The 17060-nt window shown below is 53.3% G+C and overlaps 2 protein-coding genes across 2 annotated transcripts in view; one reads left to right on the top strand and one right to left on the bottom strand.

The window, feature by feature from the left end:
• The window catches only part of PRPF6 (pre-mRNA processing factor 6), a 47318-nt gene extending 36976 nt beyond the window's left edge, over positions 1-10342 (bottom strand). Inside the window, exons 1-6 of the mRNA XM_019426236.2 lie at positions 10150-10342; positions 7822-7990; positions 6612-6730; positions 2310-2388; positions 1434-1610; positions 1047-1202 (exon numbers count right to left, since the gene is read on the bottom strand). Of these exons, the coding sequence (XP_019281781.1) occupies positions 1047-1202; positions 1434-1610; positions 2310-2388; positions 6612-6730; positions 7822-7990; positions 10150-10220 (771 nt within the window). The 5' untranslated portion in view covers positions 10221-10342. The remainder of the gene's footprint in view (positions 1-1046; positions 1203-1433; positions 1611-2309; positions 2389-6611; positions 6731-7821; positions 7991-10149) is intronic.
• Positions 10343-10456: 114 nt separating this feature from the next.
• SAMD10 (sterile alpha motif domain containing 10) lies at positions 10457-16720 on the top strand. The gene is made up of 5 exons (XM_053889987.1): positions 10457-12176; positions 14160-14341; positions 14419-14590; positions 14971-15111; positions 15317-16720. Exons 1-5 carry the CDS (start codon positions 11813-11815, stop codon positions 15337-15339), a joined length of 882 nt encoding a protein of 293 aa, XP_053745962.1. The 5' UTR covers positions 10457-11812; the 3' UTR covers positions 15340-16720.
• Positions 16721-17060: the final 340 nt, after the last annotated feature.

Raw genomic sequence — 17060 nt, forward strand, 5'->3', positions numbered from 1 at the left:
GAGCACGTGAGGGTTCTTCTTCCCACATCGTGCATTCTTGTGAATTTACAGTCCTTTCTATCATGCAAAAGTTTATCGTTGGTACGTCATCAAATTGGAAATATTTCTCTTCGTGGTTTCCGATGTGCATGTCGTAATTAGAAAGGTTTTTGCACCTCACCTGGGTTTTCTAGAGCACTGACAAATTTACTCAAGTGCAGGCAGAAAATACGCACGTTTAACTTTTTTTATTGAAGCAGAATTACCATGCGAAGTGTAACAGGTGTATAATGCTGAGCCGACAACTCCATACGTCACCCGGGGCTCACCACGATGCGGTCACCCACCGTACAACGCTGCCTCGACTTTCCTGACGATTCCCTACGCTGTACTTTTCACCACGGTGACTTGTTTTACAATAGGAGGTTTGTACCTCTTAAGCCCCATTTATCTATTTCACCTACCCTCCCTCCTCCCTCTGGCGACCACCAGTTTGTTCTCTGTATTGAAGAGTCCATTTTTTGGTTGGTTGTTTTTTCAATTCCACGTATAAATGAGATCATCTGGCATTTGTCTTTTTCTGTCTGACTTACTGCTTTTAGCACAGTATCTTCTGAGCCCACCCACGTTGCTGTAAATGACCAGCTCTCCCTCTTTAGTACGGCTGAGTGATACTCCACTGCGGATGTACACCCGCACTTAATTTCTGCATAAAGGTGGAAGGACCGAGCCGCACTGACAGAGAGCGCGCAGCTTGACATGAGTGCCTTCGTTCGGTCTGTCAGGCAGCCCTCTGTCACCTGCGACCACCCTCAGCTCCCCGGGAGGGAACAGGAGCGCCGCGCGGCCCGGCCTCTGCCGCTGACCGCACCACACCTGTGCATGCCCTGTAGGCAGACGCACAGGCCGCCTGGACGCAGGGTCCTGCCAGGACACTACATCGTCACAGGTCTGCGTATCCTGTGACAAAGCACTTCAAAATATGCACTTTTCACTAACTTATGTTAGTTTGACCATCAGAAAGCAATTTCTACATCGTAGGAAGATGCCACGCGACACAGACTCACCTGGCTCAGCCTCATGTCCATCAAAGTATTCCTCGCTTGGCCGATCTTCCTCATGTCCAGCTCACCTGTGCCAGGTGTCATCAATCCAGGTGTCATTCCACCTGGGTATGGGGTGTTCAGTCCACCTGGATAGGGTGTGTTAAGACCTCCAAATTGCTGGGGGAGGAGGGGGAGAGGACAAAAAACACTGGGTTGCATTTTCACGCACAAGAATCCCATCACCCTGAAATCTTTCCAGGGGAGCCTGATACACACGCAGCTGTACAGACTCAGCCACAGTTCAGCTTCTGAACCACAGAAGCACTTACTCTAACACCACCCATGGCTCCCACTACTGATCTCTCTAACGAGGCTAAAGACCTAGTCGCCTTCTCTTCAGATGCTCACAGTTTGTCGAGGATCCACTGAAGTATGGTTCTCTCCAGTCTGTAAATGTTTGGCGAAGAAACTGTCGGGAACGGGAGTCAGCTTCTCATAGCGCGGGTTCCGCTGGCGTTTGTTTCTGGCATCACCAACCTCGGGAATGCTCAGCCACTCTTCTTCTGTGACTTCTGCCAACTTCCTCTGGAGACATTCGACCCCCGAAAAACGTGAATCCTCTGGTAGACTTTCATGTGCACATGAAAAACTATGTTCTTCCTGACCCCTGGTCCCCAAATCATCATGGTTTAGAAAGAATTTTGATGCAGAGATTATCTACTTCACTCAGAAAATTCAATGTCTTGGATCTACTCTATTTCACTCAAATGTAAATTGTTCTGTCAAAGCCCAGAGGACTGTGTGGAGAACCTTATGCACAAACAGAATTAAAGTTACTAAGAAAATAAGCTCACAAGTCCCATTTTTTTCAGCAGAGGGAGAAAGAACTTTTTCTTTGCACACATATACATAAAATTAAACACTAAAGCAGGGACCTTCTCCTATCACATGAATTTAATAAAGAGCAAGCTGGGGCACCTGGGTGGCTCAGTCAGTTGCACACTCAACTCTCGATTTTGGCTCAGGTCACGATCCCATGGTTATGGGATGGAGCCCCGTGTCGGACTCCTCACTGAGCACAGAGCCTGCTTAGGATTTTCTCTCCCCCTTTCTCTCCCCCTCGCCTGCTCATGCTCACTCGCACTCTTTCAAAATAAATAAGTAAATATTTAAAAAGATAAAAAATTTAAAAAGAGCAAAGTTAGTAAAGTCTCATCAATCCTACCCCATTCTCTGCTGGGTAACTTAGATGCATGAGAAAGTGCACGCCATCCATCCACTTACTTTCAGATCTGAGAATTGTTGTTGGATTTTGGGCCGTTCCATTCGGTACTTCTCAATTTCTTCTTTCTCTCTTTGCTCCCTAGGAAGTAAAATGTGTGCATCCATTAGAAATACTCGACATCAGGGCACCTGGGTGGCTCAGTTGGTTAAGCATCCTACTCTCGATTTCAGCTCAGGTCATGATCCCAGGATCATGAGACTGAGGCCTGCATAAGGCTCTGTACTGGGTATGGAGTCTGATTAAGATTCTCTCTCTCCCTCTCCCTCTGCCCCTTCCCCCACGTTCGCACATGCACACTCTCTCTCAAAAAAAGAGAAATACTGGATGTCAATTCTGAAACGAAATCATTTTATTATTCTTCATTAAGTCACCAAAAGAATAATTCTACACACTCAGCAGCTAAATCAAATATACTTTAAAGTATCAATGGATACGTCCATAATTATATTGACTCAATTATTTACCAAATGAAAACAGGCAGAAATTCACTAAAATAAAAGTAAGTTGGGGGTGCCTGGATGATTCGGTTAAGCATCTAACTCTTGATTTCAGCTCAGGTCATGATCCCATGCGTGGCTCATGAGATCCAACCCCACATCAGGCTTTGCACTGACAGCACAAAGCCTGCTTAGGATTCTCTCTCTCTCTCTCTCTCTCTCTCTCTCTCTCTCTCTCACTGTCCCTCCCCCATGAGCTCAAGTGCACATGCTCTCTCCCTGCTCCCTCTCTCAAAATAAATAAACTTAAAAAAAAGGGGCAGGGGGCAGGTTATCTTACCCTGATAAAAATACTCGATTTTGGATATGAGTGCATTTACACCTTTAAAATTCTACAAAATCCCAAAGGTAGATCCATCCTATGAAAACTGAACCACTGTCCTAGTTGCTCACCTGACTCTCAGCCTGTCACTGCTTCCCTCCCTTCCAAGCAGTCAGTGCACCTCTAAAGACAGCTTTCTGCTCCATGTGCCAGAACTAATGGGCTGTCTCATCAATCCATGCAACTGGCCTTCAGGGACAGAGAGCTACCAGGTTCTGGTGGTCTAGGACCAGGTCTAGGCACTGAGAAGAAATCTATGGGTTACTATAACAAAGCATCAACCAAGTTAAACAAGAGTTAATGGGACCCACGTAACTAATACTTCCTAACATTGAGATTTACGTTTTCTTCATAAGGTAAAGAGGAAAACACCGGGCACGGGAATGTGTTATGACAAATGACGCGCTTGGAAAAGACGAGCACCTCCCCATAAGCTGAAGACAGTTAGTCCTCATGGCTCCTAATGAGAAGCAACACACATAGGGGAGAAGCTGCCCCTATCAGCTTTTCTGGTCAAACTCGTTTTACCTGATTTTAATGCAGCCTCAGGATCCCATTCCCACTCCACAGGGAATAATACTGTGAGCAGGTTAAGGACACCGGAGGAGATGGGCAGCCACTCCATAACTCACGCCCTGCCACCAAACAACTGATCTCTTCAAAAAGCCAATGGCACAAAAACTTTAAAAAGGCAGGGTAAGGGGACAGACTTAAGAGACAGGAAATGAGGAGTGGTTTTAATTGTATCTTGGTTTGGAAAAGAGCAGTTCTACTATGTTCTGGAGACCAGCAGAAAAATATGTGGGTGCCTGGGTGGCTCAGTTAGTTAAGCGTCCGATTTCAGCTCAGCTCAAGATCTCACGGTTGTTGAGTTTGAGCCCCGTGTCAGGCTCTGTGCTTGCCGACAGCTTGGAGCCTGGAGCCTGCTTCGGATTCTCTGTCCCTCCCTCTCTCTGCCCCTCCCCTGCTCACACTCTGTCTCTATCAAAAATAAATAAACACTGGGGCGCCTGGGTGGCTCAGTCGGTTGAGCATCTGACTTTAGCTCAGGTAATGGTCTCGCAATTTGTGGGTTTGAGCCCCGCATCGGGCTCTGTGCTAACAAACAGCTCAGAGCCTGCAGCCTGCTTCAGATTCTGTCTGTCTCTCTCTCTCTCTCTCTCTCCTCCCCCCCCCCCCGCTCCTCTGCTCATGCTCTCCCTCTGACTCTCAAAAATGAATAAATGTTAAAAATAATAAGTAAATGAGTAAACATTAAAAAACTTTTTTCTTAAGAAAATACAGATATGGACTGGCTGTCAGGTAGTCATTGGAATAAAGCTTTGGGGTTCATGCTGCTGGGGCAATAAAGGTGCTGCACCAGTGCAGAGGATAAACTGACCCTGACACGACCCAGCAAAGACCACCAGCAGATGTGGGAGAAGCGAATGTACAAGCTGTGTAGCCAGGGCTGAGACTACATGAGGGCATCCGGTCGGCTGCACTGTCCCACTGGTTTGTATCGTAAAAAGTACTCCTAACAGAAGTTTTAAAAGTCAAGCATTTTTCCAAAACCACTTAATGAGATGACTTTCTACACGTATCCATGTCCCCCAGTTTTTTAAGTGAATTCTAGAAGACTGAAATTCAACCTTCTTTAATGTGCAAAACCACACATACTTAATTATTAGAGGTATACAAAATAACGCACGTCTATGTAATAACAAATAACAAGCGTTACAAAAAGCCCTGAGCAACTGTATTTCGCCCTTCCAAAATGAAAACTCTACACACATTATGGGAAGTTACTAAATTGCATGTGTAAGAAGCAAGGTTAACTACCACTTTCTGGACTTATGACTAAATATAACCCTTTTATCTATACTTGGTCTCACTGTCCCAATATTCTATAATGAAAACACATTCTTTCAGTAGTAAAAAAAATTACAGCTTTCTTTTTTTTTTTTTTTTAACGTTTATTTATTTTTTTGAGACAGAGAGAGACAGAGCATGAACGGGGGAGGGTCAGAGAGAGGGAGACACAGAATCGGAAACAGGCTCCAGGCTCTGAGCTGTCAGCACAGAGCCCGACGCGGGGCTTGAACTCACGGACCGCGAGATCATGACCTGAGCTGAAGTCGGCCGCTTAACCGACTGAGCCACCCAGGCGCCCCACAGCTTTCTTATTTGTAACTTGTTTCATTTTTAAAATTTGTTTTACAAATCATAAAAAGCTTATAAAACAATATAACTTATTATGGTTTAAAAGATTATGCATTCACTTTGTTTTAATTTCCCCAGAAACAAGGTCGGGGAATTCAGAAAGCTGCCATATCAAATGGAGACTGAAGTAACATCAACGAACAGATTTGCTAAACCAAAGTTCAGGGCAAGACACCACCTGAGAACCCACAGAGAAACCACATCTTCTCTTCAACAGGCCCCCAAAGAAAGAGTGCACCTGCTCCCTCCAGGCTCACCGTCACCTACCCCACCAGCCCAGCCTGACTCTCCACAGTCCCAATGCAGTCCCAGCGCTGTCGTGTGGGCCAAGATTCTCAAGCCACAGCCCCTGCCTACAAGGACTTACATATTCATCTGTCATCTTCAGCTAACTTCCAAATTACTTAATAAATATCAACTAACATCACTACACCCCTCTCAAAGGCAGTAATCCTGACGTGTGATCAAAACAATCCCTCAAATTCTGTGGATTTCTGGAAAACAATAGAGTTCTTAAGCTCTCCACTCCAGTCCCCAGCCCTAAGACTACTCTCCAACAGCCTGGCACTTATCCAAGTGTGGCTGCCATAAATTAAGATCCAGGTGGCCTCAGAGCTGAGCAGACACGTGCATTGCTCTTGCAACTTTTCTCCACATCTGAAGTAAGTCAAAGCAAATATCTCTTTAAAGTTAGGTAAATACAGGGGCACCTGACTGGCTCAATCACTGAGCATATGACTCCTGATTTTGGGTGTGAGTTCAAACCCCACGGGTAGAGAGATTAGTGCCTGGGTGGCTAGTCGGTTAAGCATCCAACTTCAGCTCAGGTCATGATCTCACAGTTTGTGGGCTCCAGCTGTGCTGACAGCAGGGAGCCTGGAGCCTGCTTTGGATTCTGTGTCTCCCTCTCTGCCCTTCCTCCACTTGCACTCTCTCTCTCTCTCAAAAATAAACAAACGTCAAAAAATAAATACAATACAATCTTAATGCAGCACCTGGGAGGCTCAGTTGGTGGAGCGCCCAACTTTGGCTCGGGTCATAATCTCACGGTTCATGGGTCCGAGCCCTGCATTGGGCTCTGCTCTTGACAGTTCACAGCCTGCCAGGGATTCTCTCTCCCCCCTCTCTCTGTCATTCTCCCAATTCACGCATGCACATTCTCTCTATCTCTCAAAATAAATAAACTATTAAAATAAATAGAATTAATAGCAAGAGAAAGAAAAAAGGAAGGAGAAAAAGAGTTGGGTAAATACAGTGTAAAGGGCAGAAATTTACATTACCTCCTTTCTTTTCTTCTCTCATCCATCCTTTTATCCAGAGCGGCATAAATAGCATCCGCTTCCTCGTCATCTTTTTCGTAGGGCCCACTGGAGAAGAGGCTCCCAGCATAACCGTTAAACTAAGGACACAACAACATACTTAGAGGGTCAGCTTCACCCCCAACACAATCCCCACAAGCAGAAACAGAGAACACCTCTAGCTGTAAAACGTTTGTTAAACAATTTTTCTCAATCCGACAATCCCAAACTGAGGGAAAATAAAGTCAGTCATCTGTACTGCTCACAAGTATCATGGGCATGAAAGATAAAGGAGCTACCCAGATGGGAAGGGACCAAGAGACACATCCAGTGCAGTGCAGAGTCCTGGACTGGGTGCACCAGAAAAAGACACCAGGGGAAAACGGATGGAACGCAAATGAGGCCTACGGGTTAGGCACACAGCCAACAGTGTTGTGTCAATGTTAGTTTCCTGGTTTCAATAACTGTACTAAGGTCACATGAGATGAGGAGAAGCTAGTGAAGGCATTTTCCACGCGATTTTTGCAAGTTCCCTGGAAGTTTAAAATCATTTCAGAATTGGGGCGCCTGGGTGGCTCAGTCGGTTGAGCGTCCGACTTCAGCTCAGGTCATGATCTCGCGGTCTGTGGGTTCGAGCCCCATGTCGGGCTCTGTGCCGACAGCTCGGAGGCTGGAGCCTGCTTCGGATTCTGTGTCTCCCTCTCTCTCTGCCCCTCCCCTGCTCACGCCCTCTCTCTCTCTCTCTCTCTCTCAAAAATGAATAAACGTTAAAAAAAAATTTTTTTTTAATCATTTCAGAATTGAAATTTTTAAAATCTTTTCCTCTGAGTAAAAATGCCACCTGTTAGAACACACATGAAGAAAACCTCAACTGGCCAAATACTAACTAACTAAGAGAGTATGCACTGAAACAAAATAGAGAATCATCACCGATTCCACCTGGAATTTTAATTATTAAAAACAAGCCAAGACAAAACCCCAGGGCTAGTACATCTCTTCTGAAGAGACAACAGTGCACGTATCTTTGTCTGTCCTGCTCCCTTCCTGCCCTCTGCTGAAGGTACCCTGGGCACAGCAGAGGTGCTAGCTGTACTGGCCTCTCTGAGCCCGTCGCCAGAGATGCCAAGGGCACACGGGGTCAAGAAGCTGGTCGGCCCTTCTGGGGACTGGCTGGGAGCGCGCCACAAGTCACCTCATCGTAGTTGGTGTCATTCAGATCCTCATCGTCATCATCCGCAGCTTGGCTTTTCTTCATCTGGTCCCCGACGGTCCTCTTGCCCGGGGGCGCGTGGCGGTCATCCACAGGGTCATTTGCGTCCCGGGCGGGCCCAATGTCTGACCGGGTGGTGAAGCCAGTGGCACTGCAGGAGACCCCAAGACACCCATTTATCCAGGCGAACTTGTTCCTTTGTTCTCCCTCCAGAGCCCCCGCTTAATAACCCCTCTTTTTCTCACATCTCTGGGAAGGCACCAAAGCGCCAGGCAGTAAGGAACCAAGCACGCTGTGCTCGCCAACGTTACTAGTCTGTTCTCTTCGGGACAGAAAGCTTCTGACCTACCCTGAGGAGGTTACCAAGGCCCCACATTCTCCTTGAGAGACTCACCAGAGCATCAGACCTCCCTCTGCCCAGGTTCCCACCTCCCATTTCCAATAACCTGCTGATCGCGTCCCCCACACATCCAAGCAGGCCCTCAACCCCAACGTGACCCAACCAACCAGAATTCCTTTTCTGTGCTTATCCTGCAGCCGCCCTGGGGTGTTTCCAAGTACCAGGCGGGCACCAGACCACCGGCCTCACCTCCGTGCCCTCTTCTCCATCCCATCAGTACCAAGTTCTACTGAGTCTACCTCTGAAACCCCTCCTCCCCAAACCTTGACTCCCATCACAGCCGGGAACCAACTTCGCTACCCCTGCCTCTAGCCTGCTCGTTTCAGCGCAGTCTGACCATGGCGCTCTGACGGCTCTGTCTCTCCTACAGGAACTCTGGCCCCTCCACCTCTGCACCTTCCACCCAACAGACCCCTTGAGAGTCCCTCAGCTTCCTCCACACCAGGCCTTTTTTCTTCACCACCCAACACACAGCGTCAGTCACACACATTTCTACATCCCTAAATCCCAATCTTCTACCAAATAGGGCTCAAATGCTACCACTCGATAGAGCATTCCCTGACCGCTGGGACCCAAGAGTTCCAAATCTGTTCCTTTTTAGGGGCACCTGCATGGCTCAGTGGTTAAGCATCGACTCTTTTTTTTTTTAATGTTTATTTATATTTGAGAGAGAGACAGAGTGTGAGCAGGGAAGGGGCAGAGAGAGAGGGAGACACAGAATCCGAAGCAGGCTCCAGGCTCTGGGCTGTCAGCACAGAACCCGACATGGGGCTCGAACCCACGAACCGTGAGATCGTGACCTGAGCCGAAGTCGGACACTCAACTGACTGAGCCCCTCAGGCATCCCTGCGTTGACTGCTGATCATAGTCTGTGAGTTCAATCAAGCCCCACATCCAATGCCTCACTGACAGCGTGGAGACTACTTGGGACTCTCTCCCTCCCTCTCCTTCTGCCCTTCCCCTCATGTACATGCGCGCTCTCTGTCTCTCTCTCAAAACAAATAAACTTTAGGGAAAAAAAGGCTTAAAAAATGAATCTGTTCCTCTTTATATATTTAGTAATGCAAAGACCTCACCTCTCCTGGTAGGTCTTCTGAAGATGATGCCAGTGAGACTTGTGTGTTCCCCACTCCAACCTTAACCCCCCACAGGGCAACCTGATAGCTTCCCTAAACAAATGAATAACCAGACAAATAGAATGATGATGACTGCTCATTTTTTCAACCTCTTGTGACAGTAATCCGTGTGACAGGCGCGGGAGACCCAGTCACAAGCCTCACAGATGCCCTGCCTGCCTGAGCTGAGAGTTCCAACACCCAGTGTATGACGACCAACACCACGGGGAAAGAAGGGGGCACTGGGAGCCGCCACACAGAGGAATCTGGCCGGGAAAGGACCACTTATGCTTTCGACAAGGGTGTGGGGTCTGCCTGGCCTGGGGAGAGTAGCCGCGGTGTTCCTACGACCCGTCAAAGATTCCCGTAGTCCTCACTGCAGACCTGCTCACAGATCATCTTACAGATCCAAACACGGGCTCACCCCCAACGCATGGTCAAAGCCCAAGCCTCGCGTCGTCTAGGGAGCAAGCAGAAGTGGTCCTCAGCTCTGGTCCACCCCAAAGCATCATTCTTCTACTTGGATTAAACCAAGCCCAGGGACGTCTTGCAAACAGTGTGGCCACAGATCCTAATCTGTCATCCCTCTCGAGAAATCTTCCCCGTCGCCAAGCTCCCCAAATCCGACTGATTCCCGAGGAGAAGCGTCGGGTAGTGAGGACGGTCTTGTCCGGGCCCGGGCCGGCCCCCAGCCCCTCTTCCCCAAGCGCGCGCGGCCCGCTCTGCTCGCCGGGCCCCGGGGCCCGCGCCGCCGGCTCCCTCCCCTCAAGCGCCGCGGCTCGCCCCCAGCCTTACCCCCGGCCCAGCCCCGGCACATAGCCGAGAGGAGCGGGCATGCCCAAGAACGGCTTCTTCTTCTTGTTCATGGCGCCGGTGACGACCACCGCCGGAGAGGAAGAGGGGACGGAGGCCGCGACCGCAGGCAAAAGACCACAGACGTCCCAGGCTCCTCAGCAGGAAGAGCTCCCGGACCCTGCGTCACCCGCGCCCCGGAAGCAAAGGTCGCCGGCCGCACGAAGCCCCGCCCACTCCCCCCCTCCCATTCCTCGGGCGGAAGTTCCTGAAAACCGACTTCCGGCACCGGCGAAGGGGCGGGGATGTGGCAGGCGCACGCGCGGGGCGCCTGATAGTGGGGAGGCGTGCGAACCGCCCAGCTGGAGACCTCCTGGAGCGACATCATCCTGGAAAAAAACCTGCAGGACCTCAAAACTCAGCCTGGGGCATCTTTACTTACTGCGTGCTTTCGACGCATTTCCGAGGAGACCTGCCTGCATGAGCGGGACCCATGGTCCCCTCCCCGAGTCCGCCTGACCGCCGGGGACCGCTCATAATCAGGCCTAGCCATTCACCTTTCCCTTCAGAATCGTCCTGGCCCTGGGGCAGGCCTTAACACATCTGAGCGGGGCTGCACCTGACTAGTTGTGGACAGCTTGTGTGCGGTGTATGTGTCCTGATCGTGGGCATACCTGTCTGCTCGTGCCCCAGGGTGCAGGCTGCTGTTCTAGTTCTCAGCGCTCAGGTTCCCCGGGCTCCAGTTCAGGCACCGGTCCCTGTACAGGCTCCACTCCCACCCCCACCACACCTTGAACATGGCAGTGAGGGCAGAAGTGCAGCCCCTACAGGGCCAATTGGCGAAAATAAGTAAAGGCAGTAGATATGTTGGGAACAATTCGGTATGTGGGCATGCGTGGCCACAGCATGTGGATGAATTCGGTGCAGATCTCTACTTGCGTGTGTTGGTGGACATGGGTACCAGTCAGATCACCTGTGCTCGTGTTTCAGGTGGACATACATGACGACTCTGCATACGTTTCTGTATCTCCGCGTGTACCTTTGCTCATTCTGTGAGACATCCTCCAGCAGCCCACATACACCTGGGGAGAGTGCTCAGACTTGGCAGAGCAAGCGAAACTCAGTGGGTAGCCTCTGGACAGGGCAGCCCCCAGCCCACCCTAGCACTTCTCAGCGGGGTCCTGGAACAAACACATCCCTCCTGCCTGCTGCAGCCTCCTTGGAGCTTCTCTCTCCTCCCCATTCCCAGCCAACCCCCTTTTGGTGCCACATCCTGAGCACTGAGTCAGATTCTGGGGCTACAGAGGGAAGGGGAGAGACCCTGGCTGTCTTCCTGGAGTTCACATTGTGGTGGGGGTTAAGAGAGGGTCTAGGGAAGCAAGTGCCCATTTGAGGAGAGATCTCTGGATAGGTGTGGAGAATGCGTAAATAAAGGAGTGAGGCGGTAATCTGAGGTAGGAGAACGAAGGGAAGTGGTTGCAAGGCATCGGTCTGGCCTTTGACCTGGGCTCCGGTGGACAGAAGATCCCAGGAGCAGGTAGGATACTCCCCTCCTACCCCTTCCTTCCCCGCGCGAAAAGATCGTATCTTTATTTCCCTGCCTCAGAAGCCCCTTCAGACGTCTGGATCCCGTGATAGGTGCACAGAATCACTGTTCCTCGAAGCCATGCCCAGGTGCGTAAGGTCGTCCCTTACCCTGGCAGACACCCTTTGCATACGCAGACCTGCGCGCCGCCGACACACCTCGGAGCTCCCGGAGCGCGCCCAGCACTCAGGGCTCAGAGGCAGGTGCCTCGCCGCGCAGACTCGCCGGGCGCGGGGACCGGCTCGGGCGCGGGGCCGGCTGGGGCGGGGCAGCGGCGCGCGTTCCCCGCCGGCCACACGGGCCGCCTTGCGCCCGGCGAGGGGCGTGTGCACGGGCCCGGGATCCTTGGGCCCCATGTTCACGGAGCTAAGGACCAAGCTGAGCCCCCCGCGAGGCCGCGCCGGGGCTGTGCGCGCCGGCTTCGGGGAGCGCCGGGATGTGGACGGTGAGCAGGGCTTCGGGGATATCGCAGGTTGGGGGCTCGAGGACCGAGAGGAACGGGGGCGGGAACTGGCAGACTCCAAGTGGCGGCTTGGCGCGGACTGGGGGGCGCGTCCTGGCCCAACGGGGTCTCCGGTGTCTTTGTCCTGAGCAGGGGCGGCGGGGCGGGTAGCCTCAGGCCTCGGGGATCAGCGCACCCTTGGCTGGGAGGAGGTTATGGGCTGGGGCTCCTGTCCTCAGGCTCGCACCATCCTGCGGTCACCTTTTCCGTCGCGCGAGCTCCCCTTCCTTCCCCAGCTCTTGCAGTGGGGCCGAGAGGGAGCCGAGGCCACAGTCGGGCTTGGGCGCCCCCGCCCCATTTTATGCTGGAATTCTGACGTTGGGGCTAAGAGGGAGGGACGGAACGACGGGCAGACGGACGGAAAGATGGAGATCCCTCCTGGTGCTGGGCAGGAAATGGGCGGGGCTCGGCTGTACCCTGACAGGTGCAGCGCGCTCGGTGGCGTCCGACTGGTTCGCCCGGAGCTTAGCTCTGGGGCCCCGGCCCTGCACGGCTCCGCTCGCGAGGCCCTGAGACGCGAGGCCGAGCGGCACAGGCACCTGTGTCCTGCAAGGTTTATTAATCTTTTTCCACGATACTAGAAGCCACAACGGGGCAGCCACACCACACCTGGACCTCAATTTTAGAGTCACCTGGTGTCATCCAATTCCAGAACGTTGTAAGAATGAAGGGGGGATGTTAAGTCGGAGGAATCTTAAGGGGTAGAAGGAGGGGAAGTAATGGGTTTTCCCCGATACCGAGACCTCTTGGGCACATCGCCAAACCCTGCCCTCAGTTGTGGCTGCGAGGTTGTGTCCATGGGAGGCAGGGTCTCTCATTCGACTGCTGAGAGCCAGTGGGGCAAGCGCCCTGGCCAAGAACCTGATTCTGCCTGCTGAGTTGGGGCCTGGATGCTGTAAAGATGAGGGGACCCCTGGGCCCTATATCTCCCTAGGGTTCTGTTGACTTGTGGATACCACACAGAGCCTTTGTCCACCCACCCACCCATCCATCCATCCATCCATTCATTAATCCACAGTATTTCTGGGCACCTCCTTTGTGCCCAGACCTGTGCAAGGTGTTGGGAGGAGCTCATCGGGGTGTCTGCCCTCCCATGACCTATGTCAGCAACAAGCCCAGAAATGAGAGTGAAACTGAAACTTCAAGAGTAAAATGAAGTCTGTGTGGGGAATAGAGGGTGCAAGGTGTCACTGGGCCCTCTGAGCATACGGCTGGACCCTGCACAACTGTGCTGAGCAGCCCATGCCCTCTGGAAGCCCACTACCCCCAGGAGCTGTCCTGAGCCAAGGGCTCTGCGGCAGGTGGAGGAGAGCAATCCTGGTTGTTGGCTGACCCAGAGTTCATTCAGGCCTCTTGTTGGTGGGTCAGCAGATGAGCAGAGCACAACAGGGCAGGAGCCAAGTCTCAGATGCTAGGTATGGCTGCAGAGACTGGGTGCCCTCACTGGTGAGGGGCAGGCAGCATACTCAGGGGGTTCCCACCATGCAGGCTCTCCCAGGACATAGGGGCCATTGCTCCCTCACAAGCAGGTCCTGTCTGTGTGCCCCACTCTGGTTCAGCACGTGTCAGCCCAAGGCAAGGGTAAGATCAGGCCTGACTCAGGATAGCCCCTCGCCAGGCTATAAGTCTTAGGCTCCCTGGTGGGCACATTTCCTCTCTAATCTAGGCACAGTCCTGTTCCCCAGAGTATGAACTGTGTACTCAGAAAAGGAAAGGTGTTTCTAGGTCGTCATCCTTGGGCCGGGTGGGTGCTCAAGACAGCTCTTGTGTACTTCCTTTCTGCCTTTGGGGGGTGGGGAACCTCTAACTGGGAAGGTGGCTCTCTGTGTTGGGAGGGAAGATGGGTTGGGCAGGGAGCTGGTTTGCAGAGAGAGGGTCTTCTGGCCCTGTCCCTGACCACTCTGACCAGGCACCCGTGCTCTACAGCCACGGCACACTTCAGCTTCTGCCGAACCCTCCTGGATCACACAGTGTCCACTGAGAGCATCCCTTGTCACCTGCCTCGGACGCCAGGCACCAGCCTCACGTGGCACGACTCCCGTAGCCAGAGGGCCGCTGGCGGCCGGCCAGTCAAGCTCCTGCAGCAGCCTGGCACAGAGGCCCCCCAGGTACCCACCCAGCGTACCCACCTCAGCCCCTGCCCTCCCCATCACCTCACTCCACCTGCCACCCATCTCCCCTGCAGGGCCGGCTATACTCCGACCACTATGGTCTGTACCACACAAGTCCCTCACTGGGTGGCCTGACGAGGCCTGTGGTTCTGTGGAGTCAGCAGGACGTCTGCAAGTGGCTCAAGAAGCACTGTCCCCACAACTACCTCGTCTACGTGGAGGCCTTCTCCCAGCACGCCATCACAGGTACCCTCAGTTGCTGGGGGTGTGAGGGGCATAAGGATCCCCTGGAGAGCCCTCCTCAGCCTGCCTCAGTTTCTTTTGCTATCATTTCTTCCTGTCTTCTGTTTCCTTCTAGTCAACCTCTCCTTCTGGGTTTGTCTCTTTGCAGAATCTGCCATTGCCTCCCCAGTGCATTTCTATCTTTTTCTGGCTTTTCTCTGCCCCGGCTCTGTCCGTCCTTGCCTTTCCTCTGCCTGTCCCCCTCTTTCCTCTCCTTATTTCTCTGTCTCTGCCTCTCTTTCTCTTTAAGTCTATGTCCCCCTCTTCTCCCCCCGCTTCTGCCTTGGCTCTTAATGCTCCTTGCGTGTTGACCTTGGCTTGACCCCTCCTCCCCTCTCTCCCAGGCCGGGCGCTGCTGAGGCTGAATGGGGAGAAACTGCAGCGGATGGGGCTGGCACAGGAGGCGCAGCGGCAGGAGGTGCTGCAGCAGGTGCTGCGCCTGCAGGTGCGCGAGGAGGGGCGGAGCCTGCAGCTGCTGAGCCAAGGTCAGTGGGAGGAGCCAGGGAGGCCTGAGAGTCTTGGGGGCGTGGGGGGGGGCAGGGGGAGAGGCTGGGCCATGGGGCCAAGAGGAGGGTGGGTGAGTTGACCTCAGGGGGGCGGCTGTAGGACGCTGGTAAGGGCCATCCTGTGCCCGGCAGAGTGGAAGACGCCAGAGATCTCCATCCCTCCTCACCCCTACCCACCCCGTAGCCTCCTTTGGAAACATGTCCTAGCTGCTGCCTGAGGCTTGAACCCCAGACCCCAGCACTGTGACCGGAGCCTGTGGCAAGGATGATGCATAGCTGGCACACAGCCCCTCTCGGACCCTGCAGGAGGCCCCAGGGGCTGAGCCCAGCCCGATGGACAGGTGGGACCAGGATTGCCATCTCTGGCTGTGCATTCTGGGCCGTTGAGCAGGTGCGGGCTGCTTGGGTGTGGCCCTTCCTTGCAGGACCTGAGCCCAAATGCACCCTCTGGTGCTGCTGGCAGCGTGTGGGGCAGCTACTTGGAGCCAGAGCAGGGTCTGGTTATCCCCCTAGACTCCCGGGGAGTCTGTTTATTTATATTCCCTTCACCCACACTGATGTCTGTGCCCCTGTTGCCTGCTGAATCACGCTTCCTTTGGGCATCCTGCCCTCCCCCAGGGCAAGAGTTCTGTCTGTCTGCCCATTTGTCCAGTTCTACACCCTCACCCAGCATCTAGAGGACAGGCGGAATAAGCTGTGGAAGCTCCCTCTGGCGAGTGCCCTCCCCTGCCCCACCCAGATAATCAGCAGCAGCCGCATCCCCAGGCACACCATGCCAAGTGCGTGCCCTCGTGATTTCTGAAACCCTCGCCACGCCCCCATCTGTTCCCAGGAACTGTGGCAAGAGAGGTCTGGGGGTTGCTCAGGCGCCCAAGACCTAACGCAGCACTATGAGCACCCTATGACGGGGATCAGGCCCAGCTGTCTCCTGGCCTTGGGTTTGGGTGTCCCCCCTCCTCCCACGGTTGCGGAGGCTGCCTCTGAGGGACAGTTGTGGGCATGTATTCTCACTGCTCCTCTCCCAAGAAAATCTGAATTCACACAAGAGACTGTCCTGAGGGCTGTGCCCCCGACCCCTGCCCACCAGAGATCCAGCCAGCACCTGAGCAACCACTCTGTGAGCCAGAGGGCCCAAGGTTTGTGATTGGTGCTGCCCAGCAGAGGGACAGTGAGGGCAGTCCTGGTAGCCCCCACCTTCTTGTTCCTCTGCCTGCCCACTCCCCTAGGGAGCCCTGAAAATCTCAGGGATTGAGGCTGAGCCTCCAGCCTCCTCTCTGTGCCCCAAGCCAGCCTCCAGATGGGAAGTGGCTTGTTGCAGGTCCCGAGTGGGATTTGGATAACTGGCCTGGTGCCCCCTATCCCACCGGCCCCAGTAGGAAGCCCCCTCGTCCTTTCTGGCCACCCTGATTGCCACAGCCCGCCTTGTGCCATCACAACGTTGTCTTCTCCAGGGGGCCCTTCCTATCACTGCCGCAGTCTTCTCCCTCCTTTGTCTTGCCCCCCACCCTGCCATGCTTGTCTTGTCTTCTTTGTTTTGCGCTTTTTTATATTCTGACAAAGACCAGAAATAAACCTGGTTCTCAACTGCCCCAGTGTGGTGTTTGGCTCAGGCCAACTGGGTGTTTGAGAGTGGGAAGAGTCCTGGATGGAGGGCCCCTGGCTGTGGGAGGAGGCAGTGCCCGGTGCCCAGTTCAGGTGTCTCCATAGGGCCACTAGGGGGCAGTGGTGTCGCATCTTGACAGCACACCTGTTTACCCCAGGGATGGGTGGGGAATCCTGGGCTCAGCCCTGTGGACTGCAGCCAGATGCACGGACACAGGTGAGTTACTTTCCTGGGGCCTCCATGACGAATGACAGCTGGGAAGCTTAACACAACAGAAACTGATTTCATCACAGTAATGCAGGCTACCAGTCTGAAAACCAGCAGG

The sequence above is a fragment of the Panthera pardus genome, unplaced genomic scaffold (genome assembly GCF_024362965.1).
Source record: "Panthera pardus isolate Hobbes unplaced genomic scaffold, ASM2436296v1 HiC_scaffold_25, whole genome shotgun sequence".
Classification (NCBI taxonomy): domain Eukaryota; kingdom Metazoa; phylum Chordata; class Mammalia; order Carnivora; family Felidae; genus Panthera; species Panthera pardus.